This window comes from Pseudophryne corroboree, chromosome 2 (assembly GCF_028390025.1).
Source record: "Pseudophryne corroboree isolate aPseCor3 chromosome 2, aPseCor3.hap2, whole genome shotgun sequence".
NCBI classification, from domain to species: Eukaryota; Metazoa; Chordata; class Amphibia; order Anura; family Myobatrachidae; genus Pseudophryne; species Pseudophryne corroboree.
In genome coordinates, this window is record NC_086445.1 from 613,143,779 (window position 1) to 613,165,371 (window position 21,593).

Below are 21,593 nucleotides of genomic sequence, written 5' to 3' on the forward strand. Positions count from 1 at the left end.
ACCACATGTGGTGCAGGTGCACTTGAAGCAACCGTTTTTGGTCTGGGGTAAAAAAGTTTTTACATTGCTAGATATTGTGCCGGGTAAATCTGTCTTCACGAGGATGTCTCTAAGATTACTCCCACGTGAATAACAATGCATGAGAGAGTGATCAGAGATTCCCAAGTCACGGTCACTATTAACTATCGTCCATAGTTTGCTGGAAGTTTTTTTGGTGATACCAGATCCTTCATTGAACCTGTTAACCCATGTTATTTTATTAGATCTATTTTGGGACTCTTTCTTTAAGTAGATCAACTCTATCAAACGAAAGAACCTTATTTTTTGTATCTACCAAGAACTTCCGTTTATATCCTCGAGCAGAACATTTGTCGATAAATGAATCGATCTGAGCTATAGCAGATTCCCGGTTAGAATTAATTCTATAGATGCGAATCATCTGGGAATAGGGAAGACCCATTTTCAATGATCTAGGATGACAGCTACTGTAATGTAGCATCGAATTCCGATCAGTGTCTTTAACAAACACTGTAGTAGAGATTTTATCACCCAGCTTACCAATAGATACATCCAGAAAATTAATATTAGACTGACTCATGGTGTAGGTAAATTTTACTGGGGAACCGCTACTATTGTGATCTTCCATAACCCTTACAAATTCCTCTCTGGTACCACTCCAAAAAATCAATAGGTCGTCTATAAAACGAGTATAGAAGAACATTTTGGACTTGATTGCAATATCCTGAAAGAAAATCTGATCCTCTATGGAAAACATGTAGGTATTTGCATACGCCGGAGCCATGGCAGAACCCATGGCACACCCGGTTGTCTGCAAATAATACCTACCCTCTACCATAAAGAAATTCTTAGTCAACAATATTTCAAGAAGATTAATTATAATATCAATGTGAGCAATATCCAGAGCACCATCCCTGCTTAGTAAACCCCTAGTGGCGGTTAAACCATCACTGTGCGGTATAACTGTATATAAGCTTGATACATCCGCCGTAATAAGCCACAATTCATCTGGAAGAGATGGTAATGACTGAAGTTTGTTCAGCAGGGATGTTGTATCTAGAAGAAAGTGCTCATGTTTTTGTACAATTGACTGCAATATGGAATCAACAAATACAGCAGAAGGTTGAAACAAGGAACCACGAGCTGAGATGATGGGGCGACCTGGCGGGGGATTGATACCCTTATGTATTTTAGGTAACGTATACATAATAGGTGTAATAGGGAATTCAGGAATCATAACCTCCATCATCTCAGACGTGATAAGCTTAGAATCACATGCCCAGAGTAAAACCTGCGTCAATTCTCTTTTAAATGCAGCAGTCGGATCACCCCTGAGTTTGACATAAACATGCTGATCATTTAGGTGTCTATATAACTCCTTTCTATAATCATCAAGGTCTTGCAACACAATACCACCGCCCTTGTCCGCTGAGCGGATAATTAATTCTTTATTATCTGATAAAGTGCGGAGTGCAAATTGCTGCTCTTTGGTAAGATTATTGTGATAAGGCACTTTAGTTAAATTTTCTGCTGACTCTAAGTCCAATAATCTCATAAATGTTCGAATAGACGCATTGGATGAATTCGGTTCAAATTATGATTTCTTGCGAAATTGTTTCAATTTTTCTGGAAAAACAAGATTTCCACTTGCATGCAGTATGTTTAAGTGACTATTTTAGATCTAAGCAGATCCCACGGGGGTTCCGTATAAAAAACTGCCCGACCATAGGCAGATATGATCCCACTTTTTGCCAGAAGTGGACGGGAATTATGAACAAATGCTCATTTGACCTGATACTTTTAGTTATAGATCAATCAAAAAAGGAGGAATCACGTTTAAAAGAGAAAATTTCCGCGTATGAGGATCTCCACTTAGAGACATTACAGTCAGAAAAAGACCAGGACTGGATCAATAAATTAAACCAACAAGTAGCACTACACAAAAAAGATCTGATCAAATTTAAAAGGGAAAAGCTCAATAAAGTCAAACAGGACTATGAAAATCACCAGGTTTACCAATGGCTTTCTGGTGGTAGAGGTCCTAATGCTAATAGAAATGAGCGGAAAAAAACATTCTTTAGGAGGAACAGATTCCCTGAAAAATTAGACACGGATTCCTCCAATGACCCTGGTTCATCTAGGAGTGACTCGGATGCACCAAGACCATCTACCTCAAGAAGACGTGGACAGAAAATCCCTTTAGGGGTAACAACCCGAACCAAGGCAGGCATAGGAGATTCAACCGACGGGGTGGACAAGGGCGAAGAAGTAGTGAGTGGAAACAAGCCTCCAGCCGTCAAAAACAAGAAGAAATGATCTTCAACTTGTCGTCGTATGTTCTTAGTGATGTTGAGAAACAGGTTCTGATAAAAGGCTTATCCTTTATCCCGTCTGTCCCGTTTGATGATTTAAGGTGGAAGGCTGAGAAATACCAGCTGCAGCGAAGTTTGAAATTGAAAGAATTTTTCAACAAAAATAAAAGTGTAGTGACCAAGCATGAGGATACTCACCTTGTTTTTCCAGAAAAATTGAAACAATTTCGCAAGAAATCATAATTTGAACCGAATTCATCCAATGCGTCTATTCGAACATTTATGAGATTATTGGACTTAGAGTCAGCAGAAAATTTAACTAAAGTGCCTTATCACAATAATCTTACCAAAGAGCAGCAATTTGCACTCCGCACTTTATCAGATAATAAAGAATTAATTATCCGCTCAGCGGACAAGGGCGGTGGTATTGTGTTGCAAGACCTTGATGATTATAGAAAGGAGTTATATAGACACCTAAATGATCAGCATGTTTATGTCAAACTCAGGGGTGATCCGACTGCTGCATTTAAAAGAGAATTGACGCAGGTTTTACTCTGGGCATGCGATTCTAAGCTTATCACGTCTGAGATGATGGAGGTTATGATTCCTGAATTCCCTATTACACCTATTATGTATACGTTACCTAAAATACATAAGGGTATCAATCCCCCGCCAGGTCGCCCCATCATCTCAGCTCGTGGTTCCTTGTTTCAACCTTCTGCTGTATTTGTTGATTCCATATTGCAGTCAATTGTACAAAAACATGAGCACTTTCTTCTAGATACAACATCCCTGCTGAACAAACTTCAGTCATTACCATCTCTTCCAGATGAATTGTGGCTTATTACGGCGGATGTATCAAGCTTATATACAGTTATACCGCACAGTGATGGTTTAACCGCCACTAGGGGTTTACTAAGCAGGGATGGTGCTCTGGATATTGCTCACATTGATATTATAATTAATCTTCTTGAAATATTGTTGACTAAGAATTTCTTTATGGTAGAGGGTAGGTATTATTTGCAGACAACCGGGTGTGCCATGGGTTCTGCCATGGCTCCGGCGTATGCAAATACCTACATGTTTTCCATAGAGGATCAGATTTTCTTTCAGGATATTGCAATCAAGTCCAAAATGTTCTTCTATACTCGTTTTATAGACGACCTATTGATTTTTTGGAGTGGTACCAGAGAGGAATTTGTAAGGGTTATGGAAGATCACAATAGTAGCGGTTCCCCAGTAAAATTTACCTACACCATGAGTCAGTCTAATATTAATTTTCTGGATGTATCTATTGGTAAGCTGGGTGATAAAATCTCTACTACAGTGTTTGTTAAAGACACTGATCGGAATTCGATGCTACATTACAGTAGCTGTCATCCTAGATCATTGAAAATGGGTCTTCCCTATTCCCAGATGATTCGCATCTATAGAATTAATTCTAACCGGGAATCTGCTATAGCTCAGATCGATTCATTTATCGACAAATGTTCTGCTCGAGGATATAAACGGAAGTTCTTGGTAGATACAAAAAATAAGGTTCTTTCGTTTGATAGAGTTGATCTACTTAAAAAGAAAGAGTCCCAAATTAGATCTAATAAAATAACATGGGTTAACAGGTTCAATGAAGGATCTGGTATCACCAAAAAAACTTCCAGCAAACTATGGACGATAGTTAATAGTGACCGTGACTTGGGAATCTCTGATCACTCTCTCATGCATTGTTATTCACGTGGGAGTAATCTTAGAGACATCCTCGTGAAGACAGATTTACCCGGCACAATATCTAGCAATGTAAAAACTTTTTTACCCCAGACCAAAAACGGTTGCTTCAAGTGCACCTGCACCACATGTGGTTTTTTACTGACAGGTGATTCATTTTGTCACCCACATTCTGGTAAAAAATATTATATTAGACATCGCCTAACGTGTGAGAGTACCTATGTAATCTATCAATTAATTTGCCCTTGTGGGCTATCATACATAGGCAAAACTATCAGGAAATTTAAGGAGCGCATGACCCTTCACAGGTCGGCAATTAGGGCAGCTCTAGCAGGTGGGACCAAAGATCAACCAGTGGCGAGACATTTCGTTGAGGCTAAACATAGCCTAACGAGCCTGAAATATCGCATGATAGATCATGTCCCCCCTCTACGTAGAGGAGGTGATCGGGGTAAATTGCTCCTGAGGAAAGAATCCTTCTGGATCAATAAATTAGATGTGATAGCACCCAGGGGGCTTAATGAGATGTTACCATTGGCTTGCTTTACTTGAATTAACTTAATTTAATATAGTGACGGTTTTAATTTATATCTATTGATAGTAACCTTGGAAATATAATAACCCTAGCAACTATGAACTTGATTAGCGCTTCCTGTACTCTATACTGTCTTTTGTAAAACAACCAGTATATTGTGTATAACTATTCTTTGTGTCTTGTGATCGATTGATCTATGTTTCACTTGGTACATGTATTTCAGTGTCCTGTCACAGTGGTGTTTTAAATTACCATGACAACAAACGCACGGACGTGCGTTGACGTCATGAGCGGGCGCCCGAACCCGGAAGCTGCATCTGGCGCCGGAGAGCGGGTCCCACACGTGTATGGTGGCGGGTATATAGGTAAGTCACTTGTTTTTATGTACTATTTGTATCCTGACGAAAAACCAGTAAAGGTTTGAAACGTTGACCATTATTTAAGGCTTCTGTGATTGTGTCCTGTGTGCCGCTGATAAGAACTCTATATATATATATATATATATATATATATTTATTTCATTTATATAGAATAATAAAACTGTGCCATTATCACTACAAATATTCTTTATAAGTGTTAAATTAAGCGTCAGATGTCAGTATCAATTAGGAGGGGACATTTTGTTGCAGCTGCAACGATTTAGAGAACATCCGATTTCCTGTATACACAATAAACAGTATCGGTCCTATAAGAATGATTTATTATTCCCCTAGAGATTGTTGAGATAATGTTTTGTCAGACTTTGTACACACCGCATACATTGCATGACATTGGATTGTTGTTGGAAGCCAATCTGTCAGGTTTAGGAACAACCGCTCCGAGTGCTGTGCATACACTTTGCAATAATCGGACAGACCAGACAAGAACTGGCCGATTGATCCAATTACTGCAGTGTGTAAAGGGCCCTACACACTGGCAGATAAAACAGAACGATATGAATGATCTCGTTCATAAATGAACGAGAACTCGTTCATATCGTTCTGTGTGTAGGCACCAACGATTAAAGATGCGCGGCCCTGCGCTCGTTAATCGTTGGTGCCCCGTTGCTTATGCATGCAGGCCAATATGGACGAGATTGTCCATATTAGCGTGCAGTGCTATGGAGCCGGGTGACGGGGGGAGTGAAGAAACTTCACTACCCCTTGTCACTTTCCCCCCGCCGCCGGGGTCGCCCATCGGGCAGCTCGGTGGTGGATCGGTATGTGTGTAGGGCCCATAAGAAGCATTAGAATTGGATAAAAAGTGCATTGTGGTGTGTAAATATGTATCTTGTATAAAGTTGGCCATGCTGACCATAACTTGCTGCAGCATTTTGAGCTACACATACAGTTGCAAGAAAAAGTATGTGAACCCTTTGGAATTTCCTGGATTTGTGCATAAATTGGTCATAAAATGTGTTCTGATATTCATCTAAGTCACAACAATAGACAGACACAGTCTGCTGAAACTAATACCACACAAACAATTATATGTTCTCATGTTGTTATTGAACACACCATGTAAACATTCACAGTGCAGGGTGGACAAAGTATGTGAACACCTAGGCTAATTACTTTTCCAAGAGCTAATTTGAGTCAGGAGTCAGCCAACCTGGAGTCCAATCAATGAGTAGAGATTGGAGGTGTTGGTTAAAGCTGCCCTGCCCTATAAGAAACACACACCAGTTTTGAGTTTGCAATTCTCAAGAAGCATTGCCTGATGTGAACCATGCCTTGCAGAAAATAGCTCTCAGAAGACCTATGATTAAGAATTGTTAACTTGCATAAAGCTGGAAAGGGTTACAAAAGTATCTCTAAAAGCCTTGATGTTCATCAGTCCACAGTAAGACAAATTATCTGTAAATGGAGAATGTTCAGCACTATTGCTACTCTCCCTAAGAGTGGGCATACTGTAAAGATGACTGCAAGAGCACAGCGCAGAATGCTCAATGAGGTGAAGAAGAATCCTAGAGTGTCAGCTAAAGACTTACAGAAATCTCTGGCACATGCTAACATCTCTGTTGACGAATCTACCATACGTAAAACACTCAACAAGAATTGAGTTCATGGGAGGATACCACGAAGGAAGCCACTGCTGTCCAAAAAAACCATTGCTGCACGTTTGAAGTTTGCAAAAGAGCACCTGAATGTTCCACAGCACTACTGGCAAAATATTCTGTGGACAGATGAAACCAAAGTTGAGTTGTTTGGAAGGAACACACAACACTATGTGTGGAGAAAAAAAGGCACAGCACACCAACATCAATACCTCATCCCAACTGTGAAGTATGGTGGAGGAGGCATCATGGTTTGGGGCTGCTTTGCTGCCTCAGGGCCTGGACAGATTGCTTTCATCGACGGAAAAAATGAATTCCCAAGTTTATGAAGACATTTTGCAGGAGAACTTAAGGCCATCTGTCCACCAATTGAAACTTAACAGAAGATGGGTGATGCAACAGGACAATGATCCAAAGCACAGAAGTAGATCAACAACAATGGCTTCAACAGAAGAAAATACGCCCTCTGGAGTGGCCCTGTCAGAGTCCTGACCTCAACCTGATTGAGATTCTGTGGCATGACCTCAAGAGAGCGATTCACACCAGACAACCCGAGAATATTGCTGAACTGAAACAGTTTTGTAACGAGTAATGGTCCAAAATTCCCGACCGTTGTGCAGGACTGATATGCAACTATAGGAAACGTTTGGTTAAGGTTATTGCTGCCAGAGGAGGGTCAACCAGTTATTAAATCCAAGGGTTCACATACTTTGTCCACCCTGCACTGTGAATGTTTACATGGTGTGTTCAATAAAAACATGAGAACATATAATTGTTTGTGTGGTATTAGTTTCAGCAGACTGTGCGTGTCTATTGTTGTGACTTAGATGAAGTTCAGAACACATTTTATGACCAATTTATGCACAAATCCAGGAAATTCCAAAGGGTTGACATACTTTTTCTTGCAACTGTATATGACCCTTGTAGCAGCTTATGCTTGGACAGACAGACCAAAGGTGATCATCTGCAATGCAGTACACAAGTGTGCAGATGCAAAGGTAAGCATGCTTCCTTGAGATGCATTTTATACATCTCTGAAAAATGTTTACACAGGCGCACATTCACCCCTATGAAAGATGTGTGCCATTTTCTAATGCACGGGTTCTCAATCTCTGTCCTCAGGATGCCACACAGTGCACATTCAGGTAACCCAGCAGGTGCACAGGTGTATTAATTACTCACTGGCAGATTTTAAAAGACCACAGGAGGAGCTCATTATTTCACTTGCGATTCTGTGAGGAGACCTGAGTAACATGAACTGTGTGAGGAGTTTGAGAACCTGTGTTCTAACAGATGATAAAATAGTTGTACACTTGCTCCAGATTCATCTACATCACTGCCAATGTGCAGACAACTCTAATCACCACAAAGAAAGGGATGGAAATGTAGGGAGTCCATGAAAATATGCACCAAGAGTGACAGCAAAGGACTGTAGCACACATAAGGCTAGAATGCTGGAGACAAGCCGTGTGCATATAGCTGTACATGGTGGTTACAAACGTATGCTGGGCACAGGCTCTTTACAGAGGGCATGGGGATATGTTAGCGTGAGATACACAATCAGATAGTGTCTGGGGCTGTAAGAAGAACCATGTGACCCAGGAAACAGAGTTGCTTGTAGCCATCTCTAGGAGAAGGATGGGGGGGGGTGTCAAGTAATTCATAGGTGTTAATGGAGCTATTGTGACATTGCACCGACAAAATACATAAAGGGCAGAAAGAACAAGTCTGCAAGGCGCAAAAAACACCACACATGGCGACAGGAGTGCTACTCCCATGTATTCTATCAAAGTAGAAATTTTTGTTAAGTATAACTTAGCATCTTAATAAAATATATTTAACCCTTTCATTGAACATGAAAGTGCTCAGAAATCTGGTGATGAAGAGTGGAAATGGATAGCAATTTAAGAGACTGCCCCAATCTTCCAACCAACCACATAGTCTTATGCCTGGCGAGCACTACAAAGCACAGTGCCAGGGGTCAGTATATACAGAACAGCAGGGTCCCAGGGCTAGGGAGAACAGTACTTCTACTAAATAAGGGTGGAGGATCCAATCCTGTAGAAGAATAATTCTTTTTCGTTTACCTTTTGAAAGATATATACAACAACCTGATTTTTAAAGTGCCCCATTTTATGGATATGATTGCATATACAAGTCATCGCAAGAACCATCAATTTATTTAATGTCTGTCAGGTAAGAACATAATGTAAAATATATTTCTACCCATATGCAAGAAATGAGGTCACCTGGTCCATTTTATTTCTGTGGGATATGGATTAGCATCAGCATTACACTTGAGTAGGACATTTTTTCTTCCAACAAACCAATTGCCGTCGTAGCCAGTTATTGAAACTTCAGGAGCATCTAGAAAATAAATAAGAACTTGAGATTAATGCTGTGCCCAGAATGTGCCATGCTCTGTGTCGTCACAGACTATGCACATATCCATAAATATGGCTTCTTCATTACGCTGGAGCTATCATGGAGAAAACATATTCCAAACACTGCCCAGTTACTCTTTGGCTAGGTCTCCACTATTACTATAAACTTACATTAACCACTTGCTTAGCTGAGTTTTCCCTGACATGTTCGCAACGGATATGACCATTCCGAAACACCCAGTGATCACCTGCCTTCCATTAGATGCCATCCTTGGATCCCTCCCAGTGTCTGCTGATCACCAGTGGCGGCTGCAGAAAGGAGCAGATGCCAGGTTAATGTAAAACAGAATGCATGCTGTCTTCCGTATATACCTGGCAGCTGCAGAAAGGAGCAACTGCCAGGTAAATGAATCCACACAGCTCCTCTGCCCCCAGTGTATTCCCGGCAGTAGCAAAGAAAAGCAGCCCGCCAGGAGAAATGCAGGCAGCACACTGTTCTCCTGTGTATACTGTGTATTTTTTTCTTTTCTTAAAGTATTATTTCATGCACAATATACAGATGTGTCCTCATATATCTAGCCTCAATACGCCACACAGAGGGGTAGATGTATTATACCTGCATCACACGAGTATATCACTTCCTGCTTCACCCCTTTACCGAGGTGAAGCAGCAGCAACAAGATGTATTAACATGAGAACTCCCCCCTCCAGAAATACCTGCTAGGGCCCACTGATGAACGGTGTCTCTCCTTCCGGCTGGCTCACAGAGCATGCAACAATCACGAGATCTTACGTGGAGCTGGCAGCCGCCACAGTCAGGGACAGCGCTGACCCTACTGTGGTCATGGAGCAATGACACCTGCAGCTGTGGAAATTGATAGCTGCAGGTGTCAGATACACTGCCCAGCATATCGGTATGCTTTCTTGTAGCTCTAGCATCTCTAGTATGGCGCCCTTGTCATGTAAAACGCATCCCCTCATTCATATATGGGGAAGAAGCAGTATCAGTGCACATAATGGCGCTGATACCACTTCTCCCCTATAATGGCACTGCTCTCATCTATCCCAGAGTGAGATGCCTGGTGCAAGTGAGCAGTCAGGTCCAGTGCAATTCTGCTAGCATCGGGCAATTTTTTGGGGGGCAAATATGCATCTTAGTTACAATGCAATGCGACTAGGACTCACCAGGAGACTGTGCTGATTTGATATGCAACACTTGTATATTGTGTCTGTATACAGAGCACAATGGAACTTGTATTGGAAAAAAGCCATGGCCGCTGCATTGCCGCACTCCGTATATAGATGTGTCGTGATAAAGACCATTTTCATCAAAAAAGACATCAGAGGCTAGCAGAGTCTTGCGGGACCTGGCCCGCATCAATGGACTTGCTATACAATTATAAACTTGTCTGTAGTCAGCGTGTGTTAGGCCCTTATTTAAAAGCTTCAGAGGATTTTAAAGAGGGAACTAGTGCATGCGGACTGCACAAAAGCTACAGTTAAGATCATAATAATTATATAAAGTCAGTTGAGGTGTGAACTTCTGGGGCATGGTGCTCCTTGGATAGCTCTGGCTGGGCCACTTTGGGGAATCACCATCTCACGGGAGGCAGTCAATTTGCCGGTTGTCGGGTCACCTGTTGTGTGGTTTTTTTTTTTTTTTTAGAGAGTAAGGAATGGACAAGGGAAGAAGCAGGCAAGCGTAGGCGGAGCACAGCAAGGGCATGTTCCCATAACTGCGACACGATTAAAGGTGGATGAATCTGCAGATTCACCTACTGCATTAGGAGCCATCTCTCTCACTTGTGCTTTATACCTACACCAAACATCCATGCTGATGATGAGGTGCATAACAGTGTAATTATTGCAGCTACAAAACAAAAACAAGTGTTTCCGCACCGGTATAAGACTTAATCCCCATGTAACATGTCAGTTTTAAATTCTGTGTATATTTATAGGGGATGTGCCACCTGCTACCTAAGATACCTATGTTACTATCAAAAAAGAAAAAGAAAAAGAGGTAGCATTGTGGGGCACAAAGTCAAATGGCTATAATAACTATTGAATCATGAATTAAAACGTAACTTTTATTAAACTGTTTGTAAATAAACTCCCCACCTATCTAAAAAGCGAAATATTTAAAAAGATAGAGAATAGTAGGAAATAAAGTATTAAAATCTAGCGCTGGGGCACTTGATATGACTCCTATTAATGCTCAATAAGCGATCCAAATATCGGTGATAATATTGTGTCGTGATGTGTAAATTGTCACCACTGTATATATTACACAGTGGTTCACTGGTTAACACCAGCAGAAATAACAGTGAGAAGCACTCCTCATATATTTAGTCCATATTATCCTTTACTTTGGGAGTGATTCATGAGTGGAGATGGATTTTCAAGTGTTTATTAATCCCTAGGTAGTGGGATGAGATACTATGTCTCCCTCAAACACTGTTGCAAAAAATGTAACAGACTGTATTATCCTCTGTCAGGGAATGATAGGCTAGATCACTGTAGCAAATATAACAAATGGGCTGTGTGCTCTATTGTCTTTAAGCTGCTGTGATACAGAACGTCATCTGTGATTATGATTATTCACAATACTTGGATAACTATATTCATTGTACGTCTAGCAGAGTGAACTAATGTGGGATTCTGGTGATTAAGTTCGTGGAATATGACAGAGTAATAATGTTAGAATAATGATGACTAAATTAATTGTGTTTTTTCTCTTTGTACTCCTTAAATCTCTATTCTACATATCACACTGAAGTATTAGTGCAGATAGTAAGTATCATTAATTTCTCTTCAGAGTGTGTGGTGAGCCGTCTGATTCCGTCACCATTAAAACATGATTTTATTTCCACTACACATGAATCGTTGAGCTGTATAAGCAATAATCAATTACCAATTCCCTTATGCCTGGGATAGATTAGGTTCACGTTAGTACTGTTGAATCAAGGTACCTGATACTATGAATAGTAGTTTTCTCACAGTCAGCAAGATTTTCGCATTGAGAGCAGTATTATATCATATAAACATATAAACATATGCCCTCGCCCTGAACCCGTGTTTCTTTATAAATTGGACTAGCAACAGTCAGCTAGATTCACATAAGCCGTACTCAATAAACGGCATTTAGTAGTCCTGGTCTACACGGTGTTATAGTCTGTTATAAGTCTCTCCTCATATACGAGACTAGAGGTGTCTTGTATCTCGTGTTCAGGGAGACATAGTTATTTTTCATGCACACTTGCGCCCTCAGTCTGATCACTTTTAATTACACAAACACTTATAATTAACACAATAACATAGGAGCATATCTCGGGCCACCACGCATTACTCCAATGCGCATTTCGCCCGTAGCTTAATCATGGAGCTGACACAATATTATCACCGATATTTGGATCGCTTATTGAGCATTAATAGGAGTCATATCAAGTGCCCCAGCGCTAGATTTTAATACTTTATTTCCTACTATTCTCTATCTTTTTAAATATTTCGCTTTTTAGATAGGTGGGGAGTTTATTTACAAACAGTTTAATAAAAGTTACGTTTTAATTCATGATTCAATAGTTATTATAGCCATTTGACTTTGTGCACCACAATGCTACCTCTTTTTCTTTTTCGATAGTAACATAATTATTGCAGCTCACAGATATGTGTGCTTTCATCAGGGATGGCCCCAGGTCTAACTGCAACCTGTAAAACAATTTTTGGAGAATCACCATCCCTTCCCCGTTTATACAAGCAAAATATTACAATGACTCACACTAGTGCTCCAGTTACCAATATGCCCCCACAGTAGTGCTCCAGTTACCAATATGCCCCCACAGTAGTGCTTAATTTAATAATAATATGCCCCCACTGTAAAAATGCGCAATGGGTTCGGTACCTGCACAATGTGTACAGTACTGAATCACAATGCAGATCCTGCTTTCCCTGCTCCGATAACACACTACAAATACAGCCAGCCTACTAGAGTAGGGATTGCATCTGTAGCCACACAACAAGGGTGGATGCAGAAAATAAGGTTTTAGATTGGATAGTGGAGCTTCCTTAGATCATTACCCCAGTCCCTTACAAACAAAAGAAGGTGCAATGAAATAATCCAGCTCATTCCCTCAGAGTACATTTGAAGAACTGATGTTTGTTAGACAAGGCTTGTGTGCACAGATCACCAGCCAGTCAGGATCACTCAGAGCAAATGCCTGCAAGCACAGGCAGTAGTGGAGAGCTGTGGGAAAGGTGTGATGCCACCCGAGAGCTTGCACAGGGCACATGGGGCAATTGTTGCAGAGTTTTCTCGTATTCCCAATCCGGATTTCCTCCATATCAGCTGCTGTCTGTGTTTTCCCAATGCTGCTGGATGTGATCAGTATACTCCTGGGTGCTGCGACATTATCCCGGCGGTGGCCACAAGGCGTCCCCTACGGGGTGGCGCCCCTGTGCAGCTGCTACACTGAAACGGCCCCTGTGTTGGCCATGACTGTCGGGACACATTGCCTTCCACTTTACATGAGGCCCTGTATCTTTATTTGGCTTTAATTCTAGCACTTTAGGTTAAAACAATATTGGCAATAGGAAGAATATAACCATGGCACAAAATCTTATTGAGAAGCCAATAGAACTATTTTCTATATTATAATCCCCGTTATGTATGTATAGCAGCTACACACAAGAGTTTCTGCTAGGAGCAGGAGAGCAGAGAGAGAGAGAGAGCGAGAGGGGGTGGGGGGGGGGGGGAGAGACCGAGGGGGGGGGGGGGAGTAAGAAAAGAAGGAGAGAGGACAAGGTGCTTTGACAGAATGGAGGGGTCCAATGTGAGAGTGGGAAGAGGAGGAGGAGCAGGAGGAGGAGAGTGAACATCATTGGAGCACAGAGGAGGGGGCCAAGGGTTGAATGGAGATGGAAAAAAAGTGCCAGTGCAGAAATTAGGTTTCCTAGGTGATGTGGGGAAAGGGAAAAAGGTAGCAGGGCACAGAGGAGGTGTCCCACCTGTGCTCCAGCATGGATGGCCTTACAACCTGTACTGTTAATGTGTCTTCAGAACAGAGTTTGAGAAGCACTGAGTGGATAGATTGTCAACACAACTCATCCATGATCTACAATTCACTTAGGTAGAGGCATTGACAATACAGCTGCTTGCTTAATACAGGCAAGCAACAACTGCCTGTTAGTAAACTGTTGCAATTAAGGGGAATATTTGTATTTATTTATATAGCAACTACATATTATGCAGCCATTTACAGAGAATATTATCAGTTTAACATGAAAATATGAGCAGTACACCAGGGCTTGCAGAAATGTATAAATATATAGTCACAGACACTTCCATTTATAGATTTTGTCTGACTCCAGGAAAACCTGAAGGAACATTTCCTTTATCCCATTTTACCAAATAAGGAGGGAATCCAGGAATTACTGATTGTAGGTAGTCATTTATCAGACTACACCTGATTACAGAAAGTGCAAAGCAAATATATATATTTCACCATCATAATGTGTTGTTGTAAGTTCTTGTTTTTGCTGCACTGTGACATAAAACCATCGGATTTCCTGTTCACTGAACTTATTCCAGCAGTCTTTTAATTTCAGATATCAAGGGTAATGCTGCCGCAAAGGCGATCACATATGCAGAAAAAGTGCTAAGATTTGAAAATACTATTCTAAGCAGTGTCAGAGTGTATGAGTGTGAGATGGACTGTGTAAAACGGAATACTCCCACATTACTTATCGGAGTATTGTGCAGATCTGCCAGATACACCGAGCACACTACAACATTGGTGTAACATCGGTAAACATTGGTGACTCGTGTAAGTTCCGGGTCACGCAGATAGAAGTCCGTAATGCTGGGTACACACTGGGCGAAATACTGGGATGTGTAGCGCCTTGATATGTCTGCCACACAGCAGATGATCGTCAATGTATTTGCAGATACTGTATAATGGTGCACTTCTTGCAACTGGGCCGGCACATGTGAATGCATGCCCAGTTGTGACATCAGGCACAATACATCCGATCTGTCGGCGTAGTGTCTTCCCATCTTAACTCTCAACAAATAGGACCACAGTGGCTGCGGTACTGCGAGAGGGAACGCAGCTGCCTGCAGAAGCCCGCACATGACACTCTCCCATTACATGCCCACAACATAGCCTCCTTTGTGTTTATTTTTGTTGACCAATCAGTCTCCAGCCGTATTCACAAATTCCTTGCATGGTCTTCCCATATACCTGCTCTTAAGTATGCAATCGTGTGTACTGGCACATGTGCAGTATGGGTTTCTGAGGCTATTTGTGCATACGCAGTAGCAAAAGATCGGTCATCTGTGAAAACATCAGCAACACGCAGTGGTTTCTAACCTTTTCAAATAATTCAATAAGCATTTTCTTTTTGTAACTCATGGAAAATGATTTTCCTTGTACTTTACGGGGCTGCTGACATTACCCTTATACCGCACACTGCACCTCTGACCAGGGATATTGCCAGGACAACCAGAGTCAGGTATCAGTGCGAAAGGGTCGACCCGGGTAGTGTGCCCCTGGATTTTGACTCTAGTCGCCATCAGGGTTATAATTGGGACTGACTTGGCTAGCCTGTGGTGTGAAAGGCAGGACCAAGGTCATGCCTAACTTGAGCTGACTGGCGGCTCAGTAGTGCTTGAAGATGACGTCATCTCCAAGCATCCACTTTAAATGATGCACTTGCAGGCAAGGGTCCAGTGTGAAAGGCGCCGACCCAGGAATAACCTGTGGTGTGAAAGGGATAAGTTCATCTGAACACTGCTTGAAACCCAGCATTTAAACCATTAAATGTTCAAAATACCAGGCTGAACCCGGGGTATTGGTCTTAAAGTGGTATTAGATGTATTATTAATTCATGATTATCCAACACAAGCTGCAAGCATATTACAGATGGTCACAGAGTTTTGCATTCATAGGGCCGAATTCAATTACCTAGAATTTAGAATTAGCCACAATGCAGTTCCCAGGGCTATTTAATTACAGACACTGGCTGCACTTAACATGGATCTCTGTTCACCTCCTGCTGAGGCTCGATCAGAAATCGGCATTAAGTTGCTCTTTCTGCAAACACATTAACCCATAGCTCTGGGTATTTATCTCAGACCTATGGGTTAACGCACGCTACCGCACAAGGAATAAGGGTTGTAATTAGAAATCTCCAAGCGTAACAGTCTGTGGCTACAACCCTTTTCCTTACGTGGTAAACTACCGAGGTTAACTGAACCTGGCCCACATTCTTTAAGTATAGTATGGGACAAACAAAAGTGAATTCCCAACATGATTTTCGCTTGAATGCATCACTGTGTGCAGGACAGGTCCTACAACAACTATACACTGTGGTAACACTTGGTACTTTTGTATATATATATATATTGCTTTACTCAGCGAACTATGGGGGTCATTCCGACCCGATCACACGCTGCATTTGCTCGCAGTGGTGCGATTGGGTCAGAACTGCGCATGCGCCAGTACCGCAGTGCGCCGACGCATGCCAGACAGCCGAAGGCCGTCGTTGCCCAGCAATCGCCTCTGCCTAATTGACAGGCAGAAGCGGTCGCTGGGCGGGAGGTGGCTGGATGGCGGCGTGAAGCCGCCGTTTAGGGGGCGCGGTCCGGCCAATGCACGTGAGGCCGGACCGTTGCAGCCGCTGCGACCCGGGCAGCGAAGATGTTCTCCCGGCCATCCGCAGGAGTTGCGCTGGCCGGGAGCTACTCACTTCTGCGGGGGGCGGCACTGACATGCGGGGCGGACTAGCCCTGTGCTGGGCGTCCCCCCGCATGTCTGAGTGCCTGATCGTAGCTGTGCTAAATTTAGCACAGCTACGATCAACTCAGAATGACCCCCATGGCACGCTATGGAGACTGGAAGAAACACTACAAGGATAACAACTGTAGCTTTGCCATAACAATTCAGCTTTCAAACTGTCACCGTCACAGAAGTTACATTTGCGTGCAATCCAAGCAGCACTATTTTCGCAACTGTATCGCTTTAAGTAGCCTCAGATTTCAGACAAGCCTGCTGTAACCTGGGAATTACTCTTCATATATTTGTTTCATGGCAAATAGTATGGTAATGTGTAACTGGCATCTTCTGAGGTGTACAATTAAATACATTGTATTGAAAAGTAGTAAAAACAAATAAATGTCAATTTTACTCGAGTGTTTAAAAAGGCAAAAGTTTTAAGTAAAGACAACATAGGGACTGATGCAGAGCTGAATGTAGGCCCGATTGGGTGAATCTACATACTAAAAAAACAGGCGTACGCAAGTAGAAGCGATGCGGCGTCAGATCGCATCTACAACTAAAAAGAGCAAACTAGGCTGTAATGGGCAAAGTTTAGTGGGGCTGTGCAAATGTGAGCCATAAGAGAACCCCAATTATAGTGCGCAGCACAATAAGCTGCCATTATATAGAGAAATGTTAATAAATGTAGGCTTGTTTGGTGGTATATCTGCTGAACCTAGTATAGACTAGGTTCAAGTCCGCACTGACGATGAGGACTAGTAGCAAACTAGGTTTACACATATAGATGCATATAGGTAGATATAGGCATGCTTCCCACTCTGCATTAGGGCTCAAAATGTCATTATTACAATCTGTGAGTGCATCCGGAGCGCTGCTGACTACCTGAGCCTTGATGCACATGTTTAAGCAAAATGCTCAGGCTACAATTCATACAAAACTTAGCAGATATCCCAAAACCTGGCAAAAACGTACCAAGTTACCTTTATCCTGATCTTAAATCATAGGAGGCTAGAGGGGAAGGTGGAGAGCATTTCAATCCCGATACCCGGGATTGAAAAAATGGCCCGGGATTGGCCTCCCTAGTCCTGGCAATGGGTAATGCCATGGGTAATGATAGATCTCCATCCTGCTGATAATATAGTCTATGTAAAAAGTGCACTTGGGGCAGGAATGGAAACATATTGAGCAAACATCTGCCAGTGAACGCACATGAAATTCTGCGAGTAAATGCAAAACAGGCTGTACCGCTCACGGAATATGCTTTAGATATATTTGAGCACATCTCTACTTGAAATTTTAACAATGATAAATGAATGAATGAATGTCTTGCATGTTAGCAGTGTGAACACTCCTATGACTCCAACAGAGAAAAATACCATAACACAAGTGGGTGGGAGGGAGGGGGGGGGCACATATACATGCAAACAATACATCCAATAGGCAACGAAACATATGCATGGCAGCAAAAGTTATGTTTTGCTATATACATGTCTCTAATATTAAAAAATATCTAATGATTTTACTTACATTGAATATCCAATGTAAAAGGATACCTAATCTCAGTCTCCCAAGCAGGGTGCTTTACAACGCAAGTTATGTTTCTCCTTCTTGCAAATCTGGTTGGGATCAGCCTGTATTGGCTTACCACAGTCACAGTTTTGTTTGCAAAAGATGTGGACGTTATCTCTGATTTTCCAAGTGACTCCTCCCAGGACACTTCTGCAGCAGGTTTTCCTGTAGCTGCAGTACAGTAGGCCGCCACGGTTTCATTTGCACCATCCAATAATGGTTCCGGTCCTTTTCTTATACTCACAGTAGGCTCAACTAAATAAATACATAAAAATAATAATAATAATAATAATAATAATAATAATAATGATAAAAAAGCGACACAACAAACTAAGTGTATCGTTTACACGAGATGCATTTAGCATCCTGGCGTTCGTGATGCCGGCGGTCATGTTTATACAATAGCTCTGTAGATATAATGGACTTTACCCAACAATATTACAATGTTGTCAGAGTGACCACAGAAGAACTTGATACTACATGAAAATTACAATTTATGACATCAGCCTTCAGATCTTAGCAAGGTAACATTATAAAAAAAAAAACTGACCAAGCTGGCTAAGAAAAAAAACACTGCACAAGAGTGAACGTGACCATATTAAATGCACAGTTAAGCTACTTTTAATGCATTTTACGGTTACCTGTGTATCACATAACCTAAAAACAGGCTACTGAAATATTAAACTGTGATACACAGGTAACCGTAAAATGCATTAAAAGTAGCTTAACTGTGCATTTAATATGGTCAAGTTCACCCTCGTGCAGTGTTTTTTTCTTATCCACAGGAAGGAAAAAAGGAAGCTATTTAAAAATTCTTTCCTGGTTCTATAGCAATCGGATTTCCCTTTGGGATAACAAAACTGTAAGTGCTTTTGTGCCATCCCTGTTCAATAGTGTTAAAAATAACATTATCCTTTGTAATTATTTATTGAACCTGCCAAAACAAAACGTCTGCTTCCTACTGCAAGAAAGCAGGAGGGGTGTCATTTCTGTAGCAGAATTATAAAACAGGATCGCTCAAACTGATGAGGCATAAACATAAGAGTACTGAAATGATTATTTTGAATCTGAAAGAGTAGTAAACAGTTCTAGTAGATGGAAAACAACACAATTTAAATGTTATAATTTGCTGGCTGTCGCGATCCCGGCGGTCAGGATACCAACACCGGGATCCCGCCAGCTGGAATACCGGCACTACAGGGCTATTCCCACTTGTGGGTGTCCATGACACCTATAGCCTGCAGCGTGGCGAATGCAGCGAGCCCGCAAGGGGACTCTTTGCACTCGCCCCACTGCCGACATACCAGCGGCCAGGATGCAGCTGTCGGTATATTGGCAGCAGGTAGCCTGGCTGACGATAAATCCTACTGAATCTATTTAAACACAAGCCTATTAAAAGCACAGTAGTTTCATATTTTTTATATAATTATCATTATTTATCATAATTTCTTTTTCTTTTTTCACAGTAATCATATTTTAATTTTCTTACTGAATTATATGCTTTCATGTTCCCTAACATTTGAATGGGCAGATTAGGTACATACTGTAGGTCACACATTATAAAGTGGGTATAGCCACACCCTAGGGGCGTGTTTACTGCTGAAAAGCACAGAAGCAGTCCCTTAACTCAGTGGTTCTCAAACTGTGTGCCATTGCACCCTGGGGGGCCTCAGGACACTTGCAGGGGTGCCCTGGGTTGGTGGTCCAAGGCCAAATCAAATTATTTATGGTTAATGATTTAATAGGCAAAACCAGTGCTGTGGCTGTCAATCACAGAATATGTGGACAAACAGCAGCAAATCTTGTCCCTCACCACATAACTGATCCTAAGGATGACTTATAAACACAAATGTACTTAATTTAATATATCTTTCTAAATTTATCAATAAGAAACCGTCGGCCTATGGGTGCCGTGAAAACAACTGTGATACTCTAGGGCGCCGTGATTAAACAAAGTTTGAGAACCACTGCCTTAACTTCTTTCTAGGAGCAGCCAACTGCCCAGCTGTCCCTTTGCCAGAGGTTCCCAAACTGTGTGCCGTGGCTCCCTGGGGTGCCTCGGGACACTTGCAGGGGTGCCCTGGGTTGGTGGTCCAGGACCAATTCAAATTATTCATGGTCATTATAATAGGCAAAACCAGTGCTGGTGGCTGTCAGTCATAAAATATGTGGCCAAACAGAAGCAAATCTAGTCCCTCACCACACAACTGACTCTAAGGATGACATATAAACGCGATCTACTTAATGTAATATTTATTTCTAAATTTCTCAATAAGAAATTTTTGGCCTAGGGGTGCCGTGAAAAAATTCTAATATTCTAGGGCGCTGTGATTCAAAAAAGTTTGGAAACCACTGCCCTATGCACTGTGGTAGCTATTTTGTATGTGAACCATTGCTCTGTTTGTAATTTCACTGGGTACTAGTGACATTAGGGATGTACTACGTTCTATATTCCCATGAATATAGGCTCAACTCACAAATGGCTGGATGTGACAGGTACAAAATCACTCTGGCTGCATATAACTTTTAAGTTACAAGTTTCAGAGAATACAGCTGCTAGCAGGCTTAAACCCCACATCTGCACCTCCCTCATATTGTATAAAATAGCATCTGCTTTACAATACCTGTATGTCCTGTGATTTGATAGTACTACTTGTATACCAGGGGTAAGTAATCCGTGGAACTACACATCCTAACTTGCCCGGACACAGTTTTGCTGGTAGGACATACTAAAACGGTGACAGGACATGCTGGGATGTGTAGTTCCACAGCAACTGGAGTGCCATAGGTTACTACCTCTGCTATACACTATTCTTGATATCTTATACCTGTCACTGTTCTGCGCTGTCATACATACAAGATAAGAGAAATGCCTCATTCTTACCAAGCACAGTCACAGTAGTTGAGGCTTGTACATTTCCAAGCGGGAATGTCACAGCTTTGCAAATGTATTCCCCAGCATCAGGAAAATCAACGTTATTTATAACAATTGTAGCATCGTGGAGCGATGTATTTTTGAACGTGGTTCTATTCTGATATGATCCTTGAAAGTCCGTTCCATAAATTGGGTGATGAACAGCTATGTTCTGAGTACTTTTGCCGATGACCTTCTCCCATGAGATTTGTGTTATTGTTTCATTGACCTCAATTAAGCACTTCAAAGTGATGTTCTTTCCCCACACCGCAGTCCCAAGAGGATCCACATGTATCTGACCCGCAAATGAACCTGAGGAAAAACCAAAAGGT

At 41.8% G+C, this 21,593-nt stretch overlaps 1 protein-coding gene across 4 annotated transcripts in view; it reads right to left on the reverse strand.

Annotated features, from left to right (window-relative positions):
• NECTIN3 (nectin cell adhesion molecule 3) overlaps positions 1–21,593 on the reverse strand; it is a 408,487-nt gene that overhangs the window by 276,339 nt on the left and 110,555 nt on the right. For all 4 annotated transcript variants that reach the window (XM_063954784.1, XM_063954783.1, XM_063954782.1 and 1 more), the window contains exons 2-4: positions 21,232–21,573; positions 18,306–18,602; positions 8,872–8,989 (exon numbers count right to left, since the gene is read on the reverse strand). In XM_063954784.1, coding sequence (XP_063810854.1) covers positions 8,872–8,989; positions 18,306–18,602; positions 21,232–21,573 — 757 coding nt within the window. The remainder of the gene's footprint in view (positions 1–8,871; positions 8,990–18,305; positions 18,603–21,231; positions 21,574–21,593) is intronic.